This window comes from Fundulus heteroclitus, chromosome 1 (assembly GCF_011125445.2).
Source record: "Fundulus heteroclitus isolate FHET01 chromosome 1, MU-UCD_Fhet_4.1, whole genome shotgun sequence".
Taxonomy (NCBI): Eukaryota; Metazoa; Chordata; class Actinopteri; order Cyprinodontiformes; family Fundulidae; genus Fundulus; species Fundulus heteroclitus.
Window position 1 is genome coordinate 28,860,333 of NC_046361.1, and position 21,776 is coordinate 28,882,108.

Sequence of the window (21,776 nt, forward strand, 5' to 3'; positions counted from 1 at the left end):
CTTTAATCTGGCTTTTCATATTGCTTCTGGTGTGGTGGCTTCTTCTTCTCTGAGGGGCGTTTCGGTCCATGTCAGGGCTGTGAATAATGACATTTCTTTCCATCTTCAGAAAGCATCTCCACATGGTCTTTTTATTGACATGATATTCTTCTCTGAAACGAGGAACCTGTTTACTCCCTGAACTGCAGCTATGAGACATTCACATTGTGTTTGTGCCTGCGTATAAATGTTTCTCCAGGTTAATGTCACACCTTCAGGGCATGTGGAATTTGTACCCAAGGATGAACCAGGTATGTGGAGGTCAACAACTCCATTCCTCATGTTTTTGCCTGATTGATTTTTCAGTCTTGCTTGAAGTCACACAAGAAAGCCTTAAAGTAAGTCCAGAGGTGTGCTTTGATTTAACTCAGTTGTTGTGAATTGACCTATCAGAAGCTTACACAGCATGACATCGTCACCAGACAGTGGACATGTTAGTGTTTGTAAACCGTAGAATTTAAATAAACCAAGAAAAGTTTTGCAAACTAATATTCTCTCTGTGCTTACTCTGTCATTAAGCAAATAGAAACTAATTTGTTAAACCTAACTGACCTAAAACAGGAGAGGTATGGTCTGGTTTATAACAGTGAGAAAAAAAAATGGTTGTGTGTCTTTTTATAGTGTATGGAAATAAAAAAGCTTCATTAATTCAAAAGGGAAAACACATGTTGTAGTCCCTGATATTAGGCAAGTTTCTTCAAAGAGTGGACAAGGATCTAGTTCCAACTCTGTATATTCTTGATCTTGACAGCTCCCATCATTAAAATGATTAAAACCAGGCCAGTTCTCATTGAGATGTGGCAACACTTTTTAAAATACTGACCTTGATAGATTTTTTGTATTTACCAGAGCTTTAACAGAATACTATAGTACTGCTTTAGCACAGCTTACAAAGATCAGTAAGAATTGATTCAATAAATGAACCTTGAAAATGTCCAGAACTGTGGGCCTTTATTTATTTAGGATTTTCGTAACAACACTGATATGGAGGACATGTAGGAGGGAGTGTGTGCAGGCTTCTTTGTCATGAAGACAAAACATGAGGGCAATCAGAACAGGCTGAACTCTGGGTCCGTCCTGGACATGTCATTAACAAACCTGGGAACACAACAGTTGAGTTATATAGACAACATCCTGGACAGATAGAGAAAATATGTGTAGTATGTATATGGCACTCACTTTGTCATCTCACTGATTCTTCGAGGAAACCGTCGGACTCTGGCCCACGGTTCAGAACTCTTGGATAACATCCATCCATACTGCTGGTTGTCCGTCAGAGGCATTATGTACAGCTGATCAGGAGCTTGAGGACAGAAGAGACGTTTAGTTTGCTACAAACTCACGTCTAAAAGCGTTCCATACCAAGTGTGCTTAGGTCTGCTCACATCTGCTTGTTTGAGCCTTTTTCACCATTTCGTTGTGCAGTTCATGGCTCCCGTGATGCTCGCCAGTGCTGTAGGAAGGAGGCTGGAGTAGCTCTTGGAACGATGGAGCCGATCCTCCTCCAGCGTTCATGCGGCCATCTGGGAGCAGATATGTTACAACAGATGAAGCTAATCATTAAGGTGACTTTTTGTAGTATCTGTTGCCATTTTTCACATTTTGTCATGTTAGGACCAACAACTCCTGTGTTTTTCAATGGGATTTTATCAGATATGTCAACACAAAACAAAGCATATTTCTGATGTGGAAAGAAAGTTACATATACATAGCTTTTCAATTGTTTTACAAATAAAATAGAAAGAAATGCTATTTATTGGCACTCAGTGCCTTATACCCTGCTCCAAGTGTGTGTAATTTCACCAAAGTATAAATAAAGTATATAAAGTATATAAATAAAGTGTTCTGTGAAGTACCAGACGTTTCCTTGAAAACATTTGTGAACAAATAGCATCATGAAGACCAAGAAACACATAACACGTTCAGAAGTTTAAATCAGAGCTAGATTATTGATCATCTGTTATTACCATATAATGTAGAAAGGATTCCTGGATCAATGTGTGCTTCTGTGCTTTTTGTGTCTCTGCTCTGTCCTCTCTAACCCCAGTGGGTTCACACTGAGCCTGGTTCTGCTGGAGGTTTTTCTTCCTTTTAAAGGGGAGTTTTCCTCCCCACTGTCACTTTATGCATGCTCAGTATGAGGGATTGCTGCAAAGCCATGGACAATGCAGACGACTGTCCTCTGTGGCTCTACGCTCTTTTAAGAGGAGTAAATGCCACTTGTCAAGACTTGAAGCAATCTTCTGGGTTTCCCTAAATAGGAAACTTTTTGTCTGTCTGGATGATTTGATTGAATTTGACTTTGTAAAGTGCCTTGAGAGAACACGTGTTGTGAATTGGAGCTATATAAATAAAACTGAATTTAATTTTGATTATCTCATTAAGCACTGTTCCATCCGTCATCTGAAAATGGGAAGAGTGTGGCACGACGGCACAGTTACCAACCTGATGTCCACCTAACCTGACAGGCCAGGCAAGGTGAGCATTAATCACGGAGGCTGCCAAGAGGCCCATGATTACTCTGGAGGAGCTGCAGAGATCTACAGCTCAGATGCAATAATCTGACAGCACAACTATTAGCTGTGCACTCCACAAATCTGGCCTTTAAAGAATATGGCGTTAAGAAAGCTATCAGAATCAGTTTTGATCATCAATAAGTTGCTTCATACAACAAGGAATTTGACTTGGGTTATTTGCTCACAGCAAAGACATTTTAGGTACAATAATAACAGAAAGAAGGTGACTAGATATATTTCTGTCCTGTAGCACTGACCTGAAGGTAGTGGGGAAGCGTATTATGACATTGCCTTACTCGGCTTAAATTTATAAGGTAATGGTTTCAAGTGAGAATAACAGAATGTCACTTTCTGCTGTGGTTACGAAAGATAATACATCAAATATTTATATATTTATATATCCATGCTTTCCATAAAGGTTAAACTTGCTCATTACAACAGGATTACCAATAGACCTGTATCAACCTAAGTCAATAAGAAAATCATTAAAGATTGCTAAACACATACATAGATTCTGAAATCAAGGAGTATAAATAAACTGAAAGCACATTTAGCTGAAATTAATGAATCAATTTTCTTGGGGGTGGGGGGTGTTCTCATGGTATATAGGAGTTTAATGTTTTTCACACTAAAACATTTTATATATATATATATATATATATATATATATATATATATATATATATATATATATATATACATAAAACTTAACTTTTTTTAAAGAAATTCTGTTTTTCCAAAAGTTTTAATGCTCACATGTCCATGATTGGTAAGTTCTGTCTGTGCAGACAGGAGAGCCACTGTAATTGGGATCTCTTGAATGCACTGGGGTTTGACATCAGTTTTAACATATCAACGTATGACTGAAATTTAATAGTTGTCATATTAGACTAAATTATAAAAAGTTGCACTCAAACTCTGTCAGGTCTGTTTTCACTGAGGATGCAGACATGATTAACTAGTAGTAGTAGCTTCCTCTTACCCTGAGGTGGAGGCTGTCCCCGGGGATTTACAATCATCTTATCGCCGATTGGGTTTTGATAACCCAGCTGCGTCAAGCCGAAGAAGGCCATAGTGTTCCACTGTGGGCTTATCCCGTTGGTAAAAGTCCTTTAACACAGTCTCCAACACCCCTAGCTTTCAAAAATAATCCCAACCTTGTTGTTTACATGTTACCGTGGCAACAGCCCCCACCCATCCCGTCAGGAAGGAATGGAGAATGAAATGTAAACATTTATCTATTTATCTGGAATAATTACATTACCAATAGTAATGACAACAGCTTCACACAGTACGGGCTTAATAGTTTTCAACTGAATCAACCTGATTAGTATATAAAGAGTCAAAAAGATTAATATTTCCCAATAACTATGGAGTGTCTGGAGTGTTCTTGCTTAGGCTTTGGCTTTTTTCAAGGTAACTGGCTTAAAAACTGTAGGCCATATATATATTTAGCATGCATAATGTTACTTGCAAATCCTTTAAACCCTAAAATTAATCTTTTTAAAATTATTTTGTTTAGTGGAAAATTACGTAAACTGGTGCACATCAAAGCAAAGCTTGGTCATGCATTAAATTAAATACGTCCCAAAAACTCCCCAAAAGTCTATACTGATTTTTTAAGATGCCACTATGAAATCATAATTGAAGTTGCATTCAAATGCTGTGTTTGTTGGTGTTGCTTCCAACCTTTAGGTCTGTTATGCATATTATTATTATTATTATTATTATTATTATTATTAGAATTGAAAGAGTCCAGATCTTATTCCTGCTGTCACTGGGAAAAGAGATGCAGTGTATCCTGACCTGGACAGGTTTTCACTCTATTGTAATGAACACACGCACGCACGCACGCACGCACACACACACACACACACACACACACACCCAAGGACAATCCTGAGAGGTCAACATGTGTTTATTTTTCAACCGTGGGATGCAGCGGCGGAGAAGAGCCACTCATGCTCGGGCAGAATATGCTCCCACAGAGGAGATGTAAACACGGGACCTTCTTGTTGTAAGAGCATAACAATAATATGGTTCTCAACAAGTAGAAAAAGTTATTTTTAAAATAATGTTTTATGAAATATCAACAGAATATGAACAGTTATAAGACAGAACACCAATAAAAGCTAGTTCTCAAGAAGAAGTGAAAATACAACGTTCCTGTCATATTGTTTGAATCAAAATAGATTGTTTTTACTCTAAAGAACATTATTTTCAGCCTAGGGATGGAATGGTTGCCTTTAATCATGTGCTGGGCTCCTTCTTGCGGTCGTTGATCAGACACAACAGAGTAAATTCCCAGGAATGTAAACTAGAAATGATTGAAGTCACTGTGACTCTGAGCTGGTTCTAGGACAAGGTGTATATATAAAAACAAAATTAAGCATTAAACATTGCAGGTTGTAATTAATCATCACAAGCACACTAATTAACGATGGATTGGTTGATTTCTTACTCTCTCGGTCATGTGAATCAGAAACAGATAAACGTGAGGTTATAGGAAATGGGATTTAAAAGTAAAATGGAAGTTAAAAATAGCCGAGCCGAAGTGAAACCAGGAATAAAGAACATGTTTCCTGGCAGTCTCACCGCAGTTGCATGACTGAGTCAGACGTTTTTTAACCAGTTTGAGCAGTTAAGTCCTCTCCTTTATACGCACCGACCCGACTGAGCACCTGTGCACTTCACTGTGAGCGTCTCTGCAAAACGTCGGGCGCAAACAGGAGAACCCAGGCGGTTACCTAGGTAAGTACATTTCTCATTTGAAGAGAGTGCTGTTGTTATCGAGATCAGACACACGGGGATTTGTTAAGGTTAGAAGTTTCACTTTTGAAAAACAATTTACTTTGCAACTGAAGCAAAGCCATCCACATCTACACAAAATGTTATTTTAGAGCTTCATATGCTTAATCTTGGGTCTTTGTAATGATTTTTGATTATAGCTGTGATCTGAATTGACTATGGGGCAGATCTCCAGTTCAAATGAAACAATAATTTGCTTTTATGTTACAGTTATTTATGTTCCAATAAAATAATTCATTGTTCTTCAAGCATCACATTTTTTCAGACTTTAAGTTGAGGATGAGGTGAGACAACTATGTTTCCATTTAAACTGTTTTTATTCTGTCTATATTGATAGATTTTGTTTATTTTCCTCCACTTAGGTCCCCTCCTCCCCCCGAATATCATGCATCTATATTCTTTTCGGCACAAACGCTCAGTGAAGATAGCAGTTTCCAGTTTCCTCTGTTTGTCCTTCATCATACACTTCTACTTCAGCTACACAGCGACGCCTCAACACCCAGACCTTCCCTCGGGAAACGGGAAGAATCTCAGAGGATCAATCCAGTCAGGCATGTTTACGCATTCCTCTGTTCCCAAATGTCCTCCTGGGTTTTACAGCCAACAGGAGCTCAGGCCTCACCTCCGGAGGCCCTTCCAAGATCCCTGGGAACCGGGAGCAGGTGGTAAACCCTTCGTGTGGCGTGGCATGACTGCAGAGGAAGAGAAAGAGGAATCGAGAGGTTACAAGAAAAACCAGTTCAACCAGTTCGCCAGCGATCGTATCTCTCTGCACCGGAATCTGGGAGAAGACACGCGGCCTCCGGAGTGAGTTTCCCCCCACAGCGGCTCGCTGTCTCGGTCATTGCCGACGCCAACGCTTCAGGCAAGAGATGCATTTACACGTCGTTAAAAAGCTGCCTCTTAACTTCCAGTCTGGCTCTGACAGCTGCTTGAAGCAGAAGTTTTTGAGGTGCCCCGGCCTTCCCACCACCAGCGTGATTATAGTGTTTCACAACGAGGCCTGGTCCACCCTGCTCAGGACCGTCTACAGCGTCCTGCACACAGCGCCTGCTGCTCTGCTCGCAGAGATCTTACTGGTAGACGACGCCAGCACAGATGGTGAGTGTGCTCCCTAAAAAAAAAAAAAAAAAAGCGCAGACAAACTGGCCAATGTCACATTCTGTTAACACGGCAGGACATACACACAAATGTTACTGCGCCTTGCAGAGAGCAGTCACAGCTCCTCGACTTTCCCTTTCCATGTGCCGAACCAAAACCTCTATATGTTTATAAGGGATTTCATGTGAAATATGAGAAGAGTGATAACTGAAGTGGAAGGAAAATTATGCATGTTCGTTAAGATTCTTCTCTTTTCAAGATACCCTTACGTAAAAGTGTAATTAATTGCCTCCAGAAATCACTTAGTGAATGATTAGTGTCCAACGAGTCATGTTGCAACACAACAAATATGTGGAATAAGATGCTTTGGTCAGGTGGGAGCAAAACTGAACATCTTGTCCAGATGCAGGATGCACTGTGTAAAAGAAAATAATCACATCTCCCTGACACATCATTCCAGTTGTGAAGCATGGGGCTGGCAGCATCATGCTGTGGGATCGCCTTTCCTAAGTAAGATGAAAAGATGTGTAGAGCTAAAAAAAAGGGCGATGTTAGAAGGAAATCTGTCATAGAATGAAAAAGATTTGAGGCTGAGTAGAGGTTAGCGCTACAGCAGGACAACAAACTATTTATAGCCAGAGATGAAGTAGGATGGATTGTGTTGAAGCATATTTGTGTTTTTGAATTGCAAAGTGGTTTTTGTCCTGGCCGTGGAACACTGGACCAGCTCTATACCCTCAGCAGGATTCTTGAGGGGAGTTTGCCCAACCAGTCTACATGTGCTTTGTGGATCTGGAGAAGGCATTCGACCGTGTCCCCCGGGGGATCCTGTGGGGGGTACTCCGGGAGTATGGAGTACCGGACCCTTTAATAAGGGCTGTCAGGTCTCTGTACGACCGGTGTCAGAGTCTGGTCCGCATTGCCGGCAGTAAGTCGGACTCGTTTCCGGTGAGAGTTGGACTCCGCCAAGGTTGCCCTTTGTCACCGATTCTGTTCATAACTTTTATGGACAGAATTTCTAGGCGCAGCCAAGGTGTTGAGGGGATCCGCAGCCGAGTGCGAAGCGGCCGGGATGAGAATCAGTGCCTCCAAATCCGAGACCATGGTCTTGAACCGGAAAAGGGGAGAGTTCAGTTCAGACCTAAATCCAAATAAAAAAATTATTTGAAAATTGACAATCACAGAGAGTTTTAGCTAATTTGCAAAGACAAATGTGCATAGTATGTTTATATCTAACCGTGGAGTGACTTTGTGGAAGAGTTTGGATTTAGAGCTTAAGCAAAGTACAAGCATAAATATATTGAAAAGCAGGTATAAAAATCAATGTCTTAATAGGTCTATAGAAGAAGGATAAATAGAAAATATGTAAACATTGTAACAAGATCTGGGTATTTATATTGCTTAAGATTTTGTTTGTTTTGAAATGGATTAAGTTTATGTTGATATGGATACTTATTTTATTATTTAAATTTTTTGATATATCATATAGCCTGTTGATATTATTGTAAATGCTGTATAAAGACAAAAAGGATAAAGGGAAGGGAGTATAAAAACATGTAAACTCCTTCCCACTCCTTAATCGAACATCTCTTTAGAATGATTTGTTTTGATGATTCCTTTGATATTTTATACTCCTAACTATCATTATTTTAGCAACATTGTTTATTTGACAATATGAGAGTATCAACAATAATTGATTACAATGGAAACAGGAGTATGTTTTACACATATTTAAAAGGAGTGGGCTGAAGTTAAAATCTGTGTTTGTAGTTGCACCGTGGCAAAATGAGAAAGCATTCAAGTGGCATTGATATTTTGGCGAGGTACTGTATAGATCAGTTGTTCAGGAAGTATTATGATATTTAATTGCAGAAAAAATAGCACAATCTGATGAAAACTTAAAGTCCTTCAATACTGGCTTAGTGTACAGTAGGCTGGAAAAGAATGAGTCCTCAGGAAGTGTTCGGCTTTTACACCATACAGTTAATTACAGTGTTAGTTTTCTTGTCATGCTGATAACCACCATGATGATAAAGATTATATGAAAAATTATGCTCTGTTTATTATAAGACATAAAAGCTAATCTTTAACAAATGATAAAGTGCGTAAGCATCCTGTTGTTAACAAAGAACCTGTGTCATTTACTTAATGCCCTATGTTCACTTTTTATATCTACCAATGTATGTATGTGTATATATACAGTACATATATCTATATCTATATCTATATCTATATATATATATATATATATATATATATATATATATATATAGATAGATAGATAGATAGATATAAAAATATATAAAAAGATATGAAAAAGATAGATAGATAGATAGATAGATAGTTGAAAATTCAGTTTACATATTTTTCAGCAAGACAAATGTTGATGATCCATAATTTTGAGACGCAACATGTTTTGCTGAGGAAACTTCTCAGATTTCTCATAGTCGACAAAACCGAGGGTCTGTTTCCTAATTTTAGTGACTGAAAATAATGAAATCATAGAATCATAGTTCTTGCCAACTTATCGTTTTTGTTGTTATTTGCTGAAAGCCATGCTAACTGAAGCTGTTACAGTCCTGAATGTAATGTTTACACCCTACAGTGGTATTGCCGAGGAGCTGGTAAGACAAACGTCAGAGAAAGACATCATCGACCATCTGAATGTGAAAGTTAGACTCAAATAGCTGAATGCGGTGCTGTGGGAACACAACATCCATGATCCATTCACCCATTCTGTCAAAGCAGAAACCTTGGAACAGATGTGTGTTTCTGTGTGTTTCTCCAGAATTGTGAACATTAGGAATACAATTTCAAACACATCAGTCAAATTTAAACACTTCAATCAAACATTTCAATATGTGTTTAACTGAAGTGTTTATAGTATATTTTCTCTGTCTTTGGTGTTGAAATACAGTTAATATAAGTCTGATAGCTATAAAACCTGTTTTACCCGTTGCAGCCTTAGCTACACAACTTCAGTTTAAACAAAAAAAAGCCAAATTTCATTATTAATATTTGCCCTCAGCTCTAATTTTGCGGTTATACTTGTGTCTTTAGATCACTTAAAAGCTCCCTTGGATGAGTACTTGCGGAATCTGCATACGGTGCGTGTTCTACGTCAGAAGGAGAGAAAAGGCCTGATTACAGCCAGGCTGATGGGGGCCCAGGCTGCTCAAGGGGAGGTCCTCACCTTCCTAGATTCCCACTGTGAGTATGTGGTAATGTTGAGATGATATTCTTTTACAGGGAAGACAGAGGTGGTTATTTTAACAGTGTGTCTTGCTATTATAATAGTATTTATTTGCAGCAGCATTTAATATAAAGGCTTCCAGCTCCACCTTAGCAGTGAAGAAATGTTTTAATTCTCCTTTCATGTCTTTACAGGTGAATGTTTCCCTGGCTGGCTGGAGCCTCTTCTGGCTCGAATCGCTCAAGAGCCCACAGCCGTGGTGAGCCCAAAGATCAACAACATCGACTACAAAAGCCTAAAGTTTCACAAACCGAACCCTGCACCGCAAAGCTACAGCCGAGGAAATTTTAACTGGAGGCTCAAGTTTGGGTGGGAGCGTGTTCCAGGGGAGGAGAAGAAGCGCAGGAAGAACGAGACGAGCCCTATAAGGTGAATACAAATAAGTCTAGACATAGAAAATGATTTATAAGGCTTTGTAATTCTGGTTCTGTCAGCTTGTTACCTTTTTAATAGAAAGAACAATAAATATACATAACCACTGACTACCTATCAGAACATCTGTTTCTGATTTTACAAAAAATTTCAACTGATCAATTTACACCTGTTCTGACTAGATTCAAGGTCTGTCTCTGAAAGGGAGTTTGAAAGCTTCCAGATTATAGATTGTGTTTTATCTTTGGCAGGAGTGAAACAGAAAGCTTCTACTAAAATGAATTGTCCAAATACAGTTTTTATTGATTGCAGTCCAAACTCCATTGCTTTAGCTGTGGTAGCAAAACAGAAACCATATGTTCCAAGCTCTTAGAAACTTCTTGATCAGAATCAAATCACTGAAGCACCTGATTGACACCTCTTTACACAATTTTTCAATTTGCAGTCAGTTTGCAGGCTTTACATAAAAGGTGCCATGTTGTGTGTTGTTCTTTGCAAGCATGGATGGTCTACGGCAGATGAGAGTCAGAGTAAGAGGTAGATGGGTGAGGGGAAGAAGATTATGAGGAAGAGGAATCTGTGTATGAGGTGGAGGTGTAGCTGGAAGGGCTGAAGTTACAGATGAAATTCAGGCAACTGTGATTGATCATGTGGTAAATTATGGCATTTCACTTAGAGGGGCGGGACAAAGAGTCCAAACTTTTCTCAATAGAAACAAGGTTGCATCCATTGTACGAGTTTTTCGACGGGACAGCAGGTATTGCTGCTATACGGTATATACAGTATATACATCTCTATCTATTCCTATAGAGGAATTCTTCAGTGCATGGAGATGGAAAGTATATGATCACTGCTCCTATGAGCAGATGTCCTTGCTTAATGCAATGACTGCTGCTGCCCATGATATAGATGCAGAGGCATGTCAAGGATGGATCAGGCATGCAAGAAGATTTTTCCCTAGGTGCAAGCAAAAATATTGAATGTGACGTAGATGAGGCCATGTGGCCTATTCGTCAGGACAGAATGGACTAGAAGGAACAAACAGCCCTAGTATTTTCTGTTGGAATCTTTCATTTTTTGGAATATTTTACAGTTTTTATTGGTTGCTTTGACCTGTTTGAAGAAACTTGCAACCTCTCAGTTTTCAGCATCACCATCTCAGCAGAGCAAAAGACACCTCTTGCAAATGAGTTAACCCATTTTCATTGGTTTGACACATTTTCCCCACCCTTTTGCAAAACAGTTAACGCAGATGTCATTCATGCAGTCCAAACTCCATTGCTTTAGCTGTGGTAGCAAAACAGAAACCATATGTTCCAAGCTCTTAGAAACTTCTTGCTCAGAATGAAATCACTGAAGTACCTGATTGACACCTCTTTGCACAATTTTTCAAATTGCAGTCAGTTTGCAGGCTTTACTGTAAGTAAAAGGTGCCATGTTGTGTGTTGTTCTTTGCCAGCATGGATGTTCTAAGGCAGATGAGAATCAGAGTAAGTGGTAGATGGATCAGGGGAAGAAGATTATGAGGAAGAGGAATCCATGTGTGAGGTGGCAGGGTAGCTAGAAGGGCTGAAGTTACAGATGAAATTTGGGCAACTATGATTGATCATGTGGTAAATCATGGCTTTCACTTAGAGATGCTGGACAAAGAGTCCAACCTTTTCTCAATAGAAACAAGGTTGCATCCATGGTAAGAGTTTTTCGACAGGATAGCAGGTGTTGCTGCTATACAGTATATACATCTCTATCTATTCCTATAGAGGAATTCTTCAGTGCATGGAGATGGAAGGTATATGATCACTGCTCCTATGAGCAGATGCCCTTGCTCAATGCAATGTCTGCTGCTGCTCAAGATGTAGCTATGCAGAGGCATGTCAAGGATGGATTAGGCATGCAAGAAGATTTTTCCCCCAGGTGCATCACAAGGGAAAATATTGAATGTGACGTAGATGAGGCCATGTGGCCTATTCGTCAGGACAGAATGGACTAGAAGGAACAAACAGCCCTAGTATCTTCTGTTGGAATCTTTCATTTTTTGGAATATTTCATTTGTTTATCTGGAAAAAAAGAATGAAGAATCAATAAAATTTGTGTCACAACATATTTGCTTCTGGATCCATTTTTTGCAAAAAGGCAAATTTGATTACAAATGGCACTGCCATGTAAGCTCCGTACAGTCTTTGGCTACGATGACCAGCAATGCTCCACTGATTCACATTGAGTGTGGTGTTTTGTATTTTGTTGCCCCTTGTGTAACGAATGATTGGAAGGGCTCAAACATTTGTGTGCAAGTTGTGTTGTTTGAAGGCAAAATGTGCTTTTGGATCATATGTTAAATGTTTTGGCAGAGTTGGAGCCTTTTGCAAACAAAATTTGCAATTTTGACCATTGGTGCCACTGTTTAGACCTCTGCGTTAACTGTTTTGAAAAATGTGGGTTTTGAGTTGACTGCTGTGTCAAAGCAACCAATAAAAACTGTATTATATTTGTTTATCTGGAAAAAAAGAATGAAGAATCAATAAAATTTGCATTACAACATATTTGCTTCTGGATCCCTTTTTTTTTTGTTGCAAAAAGGCAAGTTTGATTACAAATGACGCTTTCATGTAAGCTGCGTTCAGTCTTTGGCTACAATGAACCAGCAATGCTGCACTGATTCACATTGAGAGTGGTGTTTTGTATTTTGTTGCCCCTTGTGTAACAAATGATTGGAAGGGCTCAAACATTTGTGTGCAGGTTGTGTTGTTTGAGGGCAAAATGTGCTTTTGGATCATATGTTAAATGTTTTGGCAGAGTTGGAGCCTTTTGCAAACAAAATGTTTAATTTTGACCATTGGTGCCACTGTTTAGGCCTCTGCGTTAACTGTTTTGAAAAAATGTGGGTTTTGAGTTGACTGCTGTGTCACAGCAACCAGTAAAAACTGTAAAAGTTAGATTTACTTAAATCTTAAATAAATATAGCATTGCTTACTTTACATTGTCATATTTTACAGAACTCCTACCTTTGCTGGTGGTCTTTTCTCTGTTTCGAAAACCTACTTTGAGCACATTGGAACCTATGATGACCAGATGGAGTTCTGGGGAGGAGAGAATCTAGAGATGTCTTTTAGGGTAAGATATTTACACTTTATGTTTTTTTGAAAACACAAAGGCTACAGTGAATTGTAAAAGGTAATCATACCCTTTGAGCGTGTTCACATTTTGTTATGTTAGAAAACAAAGCTTCAATGTAAGGTAATGCAATTTGTGTGTCAACAGATGAACACACAAATACATATTTGATAAGTAGAAGGAAAGTTTTGCATTGGTTTCAAAAATTTTAACATAAACATTGAAAAAAATCTTAAAACTGTTCTGTGCATATGTTTTATTTTGTACTTTTTGGAGTGCTGATTTTTATCTGTAAAATGTGCTTTAGATTACACCTGTGTGACATTTAATATCAGCATCAATATAACGGTTCTGTGTTGGCAAACATTAGTGAAAAAAAACAAGACCAAGAAAGATGGCAGACAGGTCAGGGATAGACTTGTAGACAATATTCAAGCAGGGTAAGCTTTTAAATAATATTTTAAGTTTGGATTATCTCACACAACTCTCTTCTGTATTGAAAAACCTACCAAGGCCGTCAACCTAAACTGACTGACAGGGGCGAGGACTGACTGAGCAATAAGTAGTGAGTGAGCAGAGAATTATGGCAGAGTGGCATTGAGTTAGACATTGTTGAAACAAAGCCAACAATGTTTTCAGTCTGCAGAGAGTCTGCAGACAAGCAGAGGGACAAAACAAACACGGAACCCGATGCTCTGCTCAGATGAGACCAGAACTGAACTTTTTTGGCCTACATGCAAAAAATTATCTGTGGAAAATGGCACACTGCGCCTGCACACGGTCCCAGTGGTGAAACATAGTAGAAGCAGCATTATGCTGTGGGGATGCTTTTGTTCAGCAGGGACAGGGACAGATTTGATGGGAAGATGCATGGAGCTAAATATAAGACCGTGCTCTAAGACCTGTTGGCCAATCGCCATACAAACCCTAAACATCAGCCAGAGCAACAGTGGGACGGTGTAAACCAAAACGTATTATGTTAGAAAAACACAAAGTCCAGAATAAGTTGACAAATTTGAAAATCAATGCTCAATAACACTCTCTGTTCAATCTGACTGAGCTTAGAATATTTTACAACGAATTATTACATTTTCTATCTCCATTAGCGTTAAGCGTCTTGACACTTACCTGAAAGGACTCGCAGCTATAATTGGAAAAAGAAGGTTGTACAGAATGAAAACTCAGGGGAGCCTAATGCAATTAAATGTCACACTTTACAGATACTCACAAGGAAATGATGTTTTAAACCATGTTTCTTTTCCCTCCATCTCAGAATTATGCATTACTTTCTGTTTATATGTCTAATGTACAGGACTGTCTCAGAAAATTAGAACATTGTGATAAAGTTCTTTATTTTCTGTAATGCAATTAAAAAACATGAAATGTCATACATTCTGGATTCATTACAAATCAGCTGAAATATCGTAAGCCTTTTATTGTTTTAATATCGCTGATTATGGCGTACAGCTGAAGAAAACTCAAAAATCCTATCTCAAAATATTAGAATATTTCCTCAGACCAAGTAAAAAAAAAAATTATAACAGCAAAACAAAATCAAACATTTGAAAATGTCCATTAATGCACTCAGTACTTGGTTGGGAATCCTTTTGCACAGATTACTGCATCAATGCGGCGTGGCATGGAGGCAATCAGCCTGTGGCATTGCTGAGGTGTTATGGATGCCCAGGATGCTTCAATAGCGGCCTTTAGCTCATTTGCATTGTTGGGTCTGGTGTCTTTCAGCTTCTTCTTCACAATACCCCACAAATTCTCTATGGGGTTCAGGTCAGGGGAATTGGCAGGCCAATCAAGGACAGTAATGCCATGGTCAGTACACCAGTTACTGTGAGAATCTTATGTCGTCTCTTAACCACTACCATACTTGTGATTTAGTTTACTGAACCAAGCTGAGTGTTTTTCAAGGCTCAGGAAACCCTGCAGTGTTTCGAGTTAATTAGACGATTCAAGTGATTAGTTGAATAGCCTACTAGTATACTTTTTCACGATATTCTAATATTTTGAGATAGGATCTTTGGGTTTCTTAAGCTGTAAGCCATAATCAGCGATATCAAAACAATAAAAGGCTTGCGATATTTCAGTTGATTTGTAATGAATCCAGAATGTATGACATTTCATGTTTTTTAATTGCATTACAGAAAATAAAGAACTTTATCACAATATTCTAATTTTCTGAGACAGTCCTGTATAACATTAAGGTTTATGATGTGACCATCTGAAAGAGTTCAAGCGTTCCAAATACGTTTGCAAGGCACTGCATACCGGATAGAAGGTTTTTGAGTTAAACTGTTCTCTTGTCATGTTTTTTTTTTTAATACTGCAGGTTTGGATGTGTGGAGGCCTCTTAGAGATCATTCCTTGTTCTGTCGTCGGCCATATTTTCCGCAAGAAGAGCCCCCACAGCTTTCCAAACGGTAGTGCAACAATCCTCCGCAACCTGGTACGCCTGGCTGAGGTCTGGATGGATGAGTACAGATGGGTCTTCTATCGTACCAACAGAAAGGCTGCTTCCATTTTTCGGGCAGTAAGGAAAAACCACATGTTGGATGTATCTTGAAATTGAAGCATTTAATTTTTTTTATTTATTTAATGTTTTTATTAATTTTCTAGGATTCCTACGGGGATGTTTCCGAACGCCGTAAACTCAGAGAAAAACTGAACTGCAAAAACTTTTCCTGGTACCTAAACAATATTTACCCAGAGGCATATCGCCCTGACATCAGGCCCATAATCTATGGACAAGTAAGTTATTTTAGTGTTTCACAAAACATGCTTGTTCCCTAACATTTGAATGTATTGTTAGGATTTCGTCCCATATGATTTTCAGAGATGCAGATTTACGAGCCTGACTGTGTATAATTTTGTCCTTTACTGTAATGAAGTTAAACAACACCGGATATGGCTGCCGGCTGGATGTGGAAAAGACCAAAAAGCGCTGGGAGGCGGGCCAAATACTCAAATGTAACAACCGACAAGAAGCGCAGGTATTACATCTTTGGTTAAAACAGCTGTACTAACATGGCATCAAAGAACATTTAGGGCAATATTCCACATTTGCTTTTTTGAGACTTTAAAAAGTTAATTTAGATTTTGTGCTGCTTTGAGTATTTGTCAAAGGAGTCATATTTATTTCATTTTGCATTTTATACTACTAACCACTATTAATAATGGTCACATTGTTTTTTTGTCAGTTTATTAAATGCGATTTATCATTAAAAGCAAAAAGTAATAATCAAGCTTTTGTAATGAGCAGTGCCTATCGATAATGAAATAGTTCTTATACACTTCTTCCACACTTTTCAGTAAGTAATTAGGCAGATTCTTTCATTGCCCTCCGTTGGTGTATTATTGATGGTGGACAGTTACTGGAGAGTGATCAAAGTTCAAGCATTAATCTAATGTAAACTGATATGACCTTTTTATGGTGTGAATTGATCATTTTAGATCTGTAAAAGTTATTTCACACTTTATTAACCATCAATCTAATTTAAACTCAATGTGTAACCACCAAATCAAGTCACTGTCACTGGATTTCCACACTTTCATGGTGAACTCCCATTGATTTGGTCACCTGTGACAAGGTAAAAATGACTAGTTACGATGGAGATGTTAGAAAACACCATAAATTAATCAAGCTTTTATTGCAGTAGCAATAAATAAAACCAAAATGACACTTAACAAGGCTGGAATGAGGGATCTTTGAACATTCCTCAATGAACAATGTCTCTTGATCCAGTGTCCTCTATTATGAACTCTAACTATGTTCAGTTAGCCCTTGAGGTGTTGTATAGGATTGAGGTCTGGGTACTTGGATGGCCATGGACGAAGATTGATTTGTATCTGAATAACCATGTCTGTGTTGATTTAGTCATTTCCTTTGGATCAATATCCTGTTGAAAGACCCAGTGATGATCCATTTTCAGTTTACTGGCAGAGGCCACAGGATTTTTAGTTGAAAGTCCTTGGTATTTCAAAGAGTTTTGTTGAAATGCACTCACAAGGTTCACAGTGCCTGTGGAATGGAATAAGACCAAAAGATCATCATCCATACTTCTTAGTACACATAAGGTGCTTTTCTATTTCAAACTAAACTGTACAAAAGGGTACACGTCTCAATTGTGATTCTTAAAAAATCTTAAATGGATGTTGGTCTCTTGTCTGAGAGACAAATCTACCAATTGGGTACTAATCAAGTTACCTTACTTTATCTTTCCTCTATTCGGTGAGCAGCCCCTCCATTCATTACAAAACAGTTCCCTTCCCCCTCCTGTTGTTATTTGCGCCACAAACTGCAACTTAACATCCAGCACCACAAATACGGTGAAGAGACCCTGGACTTTAGAGGAATGAAGGACTTCTAACTTCGCAAAAATAATCTTTATACTCAAGGAATCACAATATTTGGATTTAGCTAAGACGACAAAATTAGTAGCGTACGACAAGTACGGTATACTGTCATATAGAAAGTAACTTTTATACATCTGCTTTACTTTGTTACGACTTTGATTTATGCTTTTTGTTAATTTTAACAATATCCTTTTACAAATCAACAAACTGTATATGAACTTGCATGTAAAATGGCTCTGTGGTAAGAGCGGCAGAGTGGATTTTAAGTGAGATCCGCACTTTATAGCTGCTACAATATGTTAAATAAATCCATAAACTTCCAAAACAATTTGGAACATATTAATAACAAAGAGATTGGACATTAAATTCCTTACTGTAAATGTCATTTTGTCTCCTTTTCAGTATTTTGAGTACACCTCCCAGAAAGAGATTCGACTCAGTGCTGGCATTGAGTTGTGCTTACATGCAAACCCTGAAATGACTTTGGTTTTTCTTGAGTCATGCAAATCGAAGGGAAAAGCAGCTGCAGAGCAAGTCTGGATCTTCACAAGGGTAAAACATGCATTTCCGCATCATCTTAACGTTTTGCTGTTACGACACTGGCCCCGCTGCAAAGGGAAGAAGTCAGATTTCCATTTCCTCATTCTTGCTCCTCAACTGTGATCTTCTTAAATATTCAAATAGGCATTTGACCATTTTTTGTTGTTGTTTTTACTGTTGTTCTTTGCAGACAAACCAAATGAAGAACCCTTCATCGGGCAAGTGTGTGTCAGTCGCCGGTGGCAACGTGATTTTGTCCAGGTGCAAATCCACCTCAGAGAGTCAGAGCTGGGTCTTCATCCGGGCGAAGTAAAAGGCATGTTGCCTGCTTCAGCTCCGCTCATACGCTGTTATCCACATTAAAACTGACACTGTGTCCTGAACACTGTTTAAATATAAATGAACAAGGAAGATAGTGCAAATGAATCCAATCTATGTGCTGTGAAAAACAACCTTTTGATACTTATCCAGTTCATAAAAGCCCAGAGAGTGTTATCTATACGTAAAATGTTTTTTTTCTGTTTACTTTTCCTCCTTGTGGCTCAGACAGGAGATTATTGCAGGCGCAAAAAGTGAGCTGTGGTTATCAGTGCCAGGCAGCCGAACATTGCACAGGACCTAAAGCAGAATATGATTTAGAGTCCAATTTATTAGTCCAGGTTATTTTATCCACTGAGAAGATATAGATAAAAAATGACGGTGAAGGTTGAAAAATGAAGGTTATTTCTCTTGCCCACTCATTTTGTCTGGCAGTCATGTCTGAGCTGCAGCAAATCAATGCAGACTAACGTCAAATAAACAATGCATTTTATTTTAAATACTTAGGAAGCTTAAATTCTTTTAAGCTTTCTGTTATTAAATCTTTTTCTTGTTTTTAAATGAATGGCTGTGAAACATGTCACCAAATGTAAAATTTTGAGATCTATAATCTGTGTTAGAGGTGAAGAACCGCCTGGAGCCACAATCTTCTTGTCTGGGAGCCCATAACAAGCAGCTTAGTTCGTTTATGCATTGGACCGGGTCGGTTAATTGCGATAAATATGTAGAGATTTTTTATGTTTGAATATTTATGCAATGTCTTCGTGAAGCACTTTGTGATTTTTATCTCTAAAAATCGCCATATCAATGAAATTAACTCAGTAATAATCTAACAACTTTAACGAGTCTTGCTCCTGAATTCCTACTCCCGCTTCAGCATGGACACGAGAGACCATTATGCACTACATGTTGGTTGTGAGCCGGGTCTCCTAAATATCTCGTTGTGTGATTCACAGCCATAGTATTTCATAGCCAGAATAAACAAAAGAAAGCCTCGTGGTTTAACCTGTTTGGGTTGCAGACTCTGCATTAACATGATCAGCAAAAATGTTTGTCTTCTCATTGTCACCCCTGTAGATGGTTGAAAGTATTTACAGGAGGGTGAGTACAGGTGGGGTAACGTTAGTTTTACTTACTTTTCAGCATGTTCAATACGAGATTGTGGATGTGAAGATAAACTGAAGGTGCAGCACTGAATATTTAAAAAAATGTTCTCATGGCAAATGGGTATATGTGAAGTCTTAAAATATTTAAAGTAATAAATACATTTGTAAGTCATTGGAACCACTTTTGCTCTAAATAAAAAAGTCATACATTTGTATTTTGCATTGATTCATGTTTTTTTTTTTTTTTTTTTCTTAAAGAGCGTACTGTTGTTTGGATACTTTTAGCTTTTGTCGTCCTGACATTAATGTGGTTTGAGTGCGCTATCGCATGTTGGATTTTCTCAGTTAATCCCTGTGAATTAAACAGCAACACCCTCTAAGTTCAGAATTAAAACTAGGAGAGCTGCAGGTATTTCGGTGCATTCGGTTTGTCGGAGAAAATGAAGCTCGGGCGTGGGAATAACCTCACAGCTGAATTGGGCAGGTTATTGTTACAAGTCTGTAACCAGTGAGCTTTTTGTTTTGGTGCTAAATGTTGGTAGAAATACAAGCTGATAGGGAGGCAAGGTGTTTTTCTCCAAGCAGCTGAAGCACTGGAGCAGCTCTCACAAAGAGGTTGCAGAGTGATATGAATGCCTCCAATTTAATGTGATACAAATCAGCAGCAATAAGTAGTTTATACATGCAACTTTAACTATATTTGGTGTGCATGGCAGCGATGTAGGAACAGATCTCGGGGATTCTCGGTAAGCTCCAACTTTCTCCATCAAATATTCCCTCCTGTTGTTTTTCTGATTGGGAGCTCAGGAAATCTGACTTCCGAGCCCAAAGATAACACACGTCTGAGCAGCTTGGAGTTTCGCTTCCAACATGGTTGGAAAGGTTGCAAGCATGCACGCATAGTTTATTCACACTTCTGTGGGTTTGTTTTTATTCAACCAGTGGGACACAAAGTGTAGTATAATATGTTGTTCTGTTTGTGAATTTTTTTTTTGTAGTGTTTGAAAACATAAAATGGAGAGAAAGGACCATATAAATTTACAAATGCCACAGGGGTTTTCCGAAAGAAATTAATCATTTTGTTCTACCGTCACACTGAAGAAACTTTTGGAACTGATATCTGGGACTTGTGTTACTTTAGTATATAGGTCTTAGCAGATCTATGGGGGCGAAAGTTTCTTGTGTCCACAGGAGAGATTTTTTTCTTTAACATCCTTTGTATTTGTCCTTTCTAAAAACATTACCTTATAAACATGGTGTCATTTTTAGAAATGTCTCTGTACTCATAGAAAGGGACCTCGAACAATGCAACAATGACCCTTGGAGCATATGGTTAAAACTTCCTGATGTGGTCCAAGGAAATGTGGAAATAATACCAGTTCCATGTGGAATAGAAAAGCAAATAAAATGCAGTAAAATAATTTGAGTTGCGGCACAAAATATGTGAGTGGGGATTTGCAAGATAGAGCATTTAACAAAATAAATAAATTAGGTTTAGTAGCCTATAAAAAACTAAATAAGGAACCAACCTGAATAAAGAAAACTATTATTACACAGCTAAGAATAAATCCCATGCAATTATAAAGGACTGTGTTTATTACAGAAAAAAAAGTACAATGGCAAGTGATTAAGTTATAGAGTAAGAGAAAAACTTGAAAGACAAACTAGGAACAGGAAGGAGAAAACTAAAGTAAAGGTGTCAGGAAGGAAGTAGACTTAGAGGGAACTTTCTGGAACACCTAAAAAAAATATTTGATTTGGGTTACTTTTTGGTTACATCTACTTTGCTATATTTACTTGAAAGGCATTTTGGCAAATTCCCAGAAAACATTAAAATCTTTACATAACCTGATATTTTGCTGTGTCTGATCAAGTCATTTAGACATAAAAGTGTAAATATAAAAATCTTCTTTTTTAATTTTTATTTATTTATTTAATTTTATGTTGCAAAAATACTGATGGTCACACAGCGTCTCTGAGTAACAAATGTCTATTTGCAAACACTTTATTTAGCTACTCTGAGCTGTTTGCTTGTTCAATTGTGCATACAGTATATTATTTTTTTCTCACATAAATCTGCTACCTTCCTCTATTAATAACTTGAATATTGCGTAATTTTTATGTAATGTATGCAGTTTTCACCTGAATATGCTGTATTATCAACTAATAATTGCACATTTTTTCCTTTCTCTCCCCTTTCTGACAAGTACATTATCTCAACTTAACTTTAAATCAGCTTTTTATTCA

General features: G+C 38.1%; 2 protein-coding genes across 2 annotated transcripts; one reads left to right on the forward strand and one right to left on the reverse strand.

The window, feature by feature from the left end:
• Nucleotides 1-973: 973 nt before the first annotated feature.
• On the reverse strand, nucleotides 974-3,736 carry LOC118563195 (testis-expressed protein 49-like). Its single transcript, XM_036137361.1, has 4 exons — nucleotides 3,538-3,736; nucleotides 1,425-1,562; nucleotides 1,219-1,342; nucleotides 974-1,137 (listed from the first exon to the last, which is right to left on the reverse strand). The coding sequence occupies exons 1-4, from the start codon at nucleotides 3,626-3,628 to the stop codon at nucleotides 1,089-1,091; spliced, it is 402 nt and encodes a 133-aa protein (XP_035993254.1). The 5' UTR covers nucleotides 3,629-3,736; the 3' UTR covers nucleotides 974-1,088.
• Nucleotides 3,737-5,639: 1,903 nt separating this feature from the next.
• Nucleotides 5,640-18,747, forward strand: LOC105928587 (polypeptide N-acetylgalactosaminyltransferase 6). The gene is made up of 10 exons (XM_036140003.1): nucleotides 5,640-6,170; nucleotides 6,292-6,464; nucleotides 9,525-9,674; nucleotides 9,852-10,086; nucleotides 13,083-13,200; nucleotides 15,542-15,742; nucleotides 15,829-15,960; nucleotides 16,101-16,202; nucleotides 17,968-18,117; nucleotides 18,296-18,747. Exons 1-10 carry the CDS (start codon nucleotides 5,749-5,751, stop codon nucleotides 18,416-18,418), a joined length of 1,806 nt encoding a protein of 601 aa, XP_035995896.1. The 5' UTR covers nucleotides 5,640-5,748; the 3' UTR covers nucleotides 18,419-18,747.
• Nucleotides 18,748-21,776: the final 3,029 nt, after the last annotated feature.

What these genes read in the sequence shown, in the direction of transcription:
- LOC118563195 (XM_036137361.1), bottom strand. Translation starts at nt 3,628, where the DNA reads ATGGCCTTCTTCGGCTTGACGCAGCTGGGTTATCAAAACCCAATCGGC. An exon ending in AAAGGCTCAAACAAGCAGAT is followed by an intron (nt 1,343 to 1,424) that starts GTGAGCAGACCT and finishes TCTGTCCTCAAG; the next exon opens with CTCCTGATCAGCTGTACATA. An exon ending in AGAATCAGTGAGATGACAAA is followed by an intron (nt 1,138 to 1,218) that starts GTGAGTGCCATA and finishes TTGTGTTCCCAG; the next exon opens with GTTTGTTAATGACATGTCCA.
- LOC105928587 (XM_036140003.1), top strand. Translation starts at nt 5,749, where the DNA reads ATGCATCTATATTCTTTTCGGCACAAACGCTCAGTGAAGATAGCAGTT. An exon ending in AACGAGACGAGCCCTATAAG is followed by an intron (nt 10,087 to 13,082) that starts GTGAATACAAAT and finishes CATATTTTACAG; the next exon opens with AACTCCTACCTTTGCTGGTG. An exon ending in AAGTCTGGATCTTCACAAGG is followed by an intron (nt 18,118 to 18,295) that starts GTAAAACATGCA and finishes TGTTCTTTGCAG; the next exon opens with ACAAACCAAATGAAGAACCC.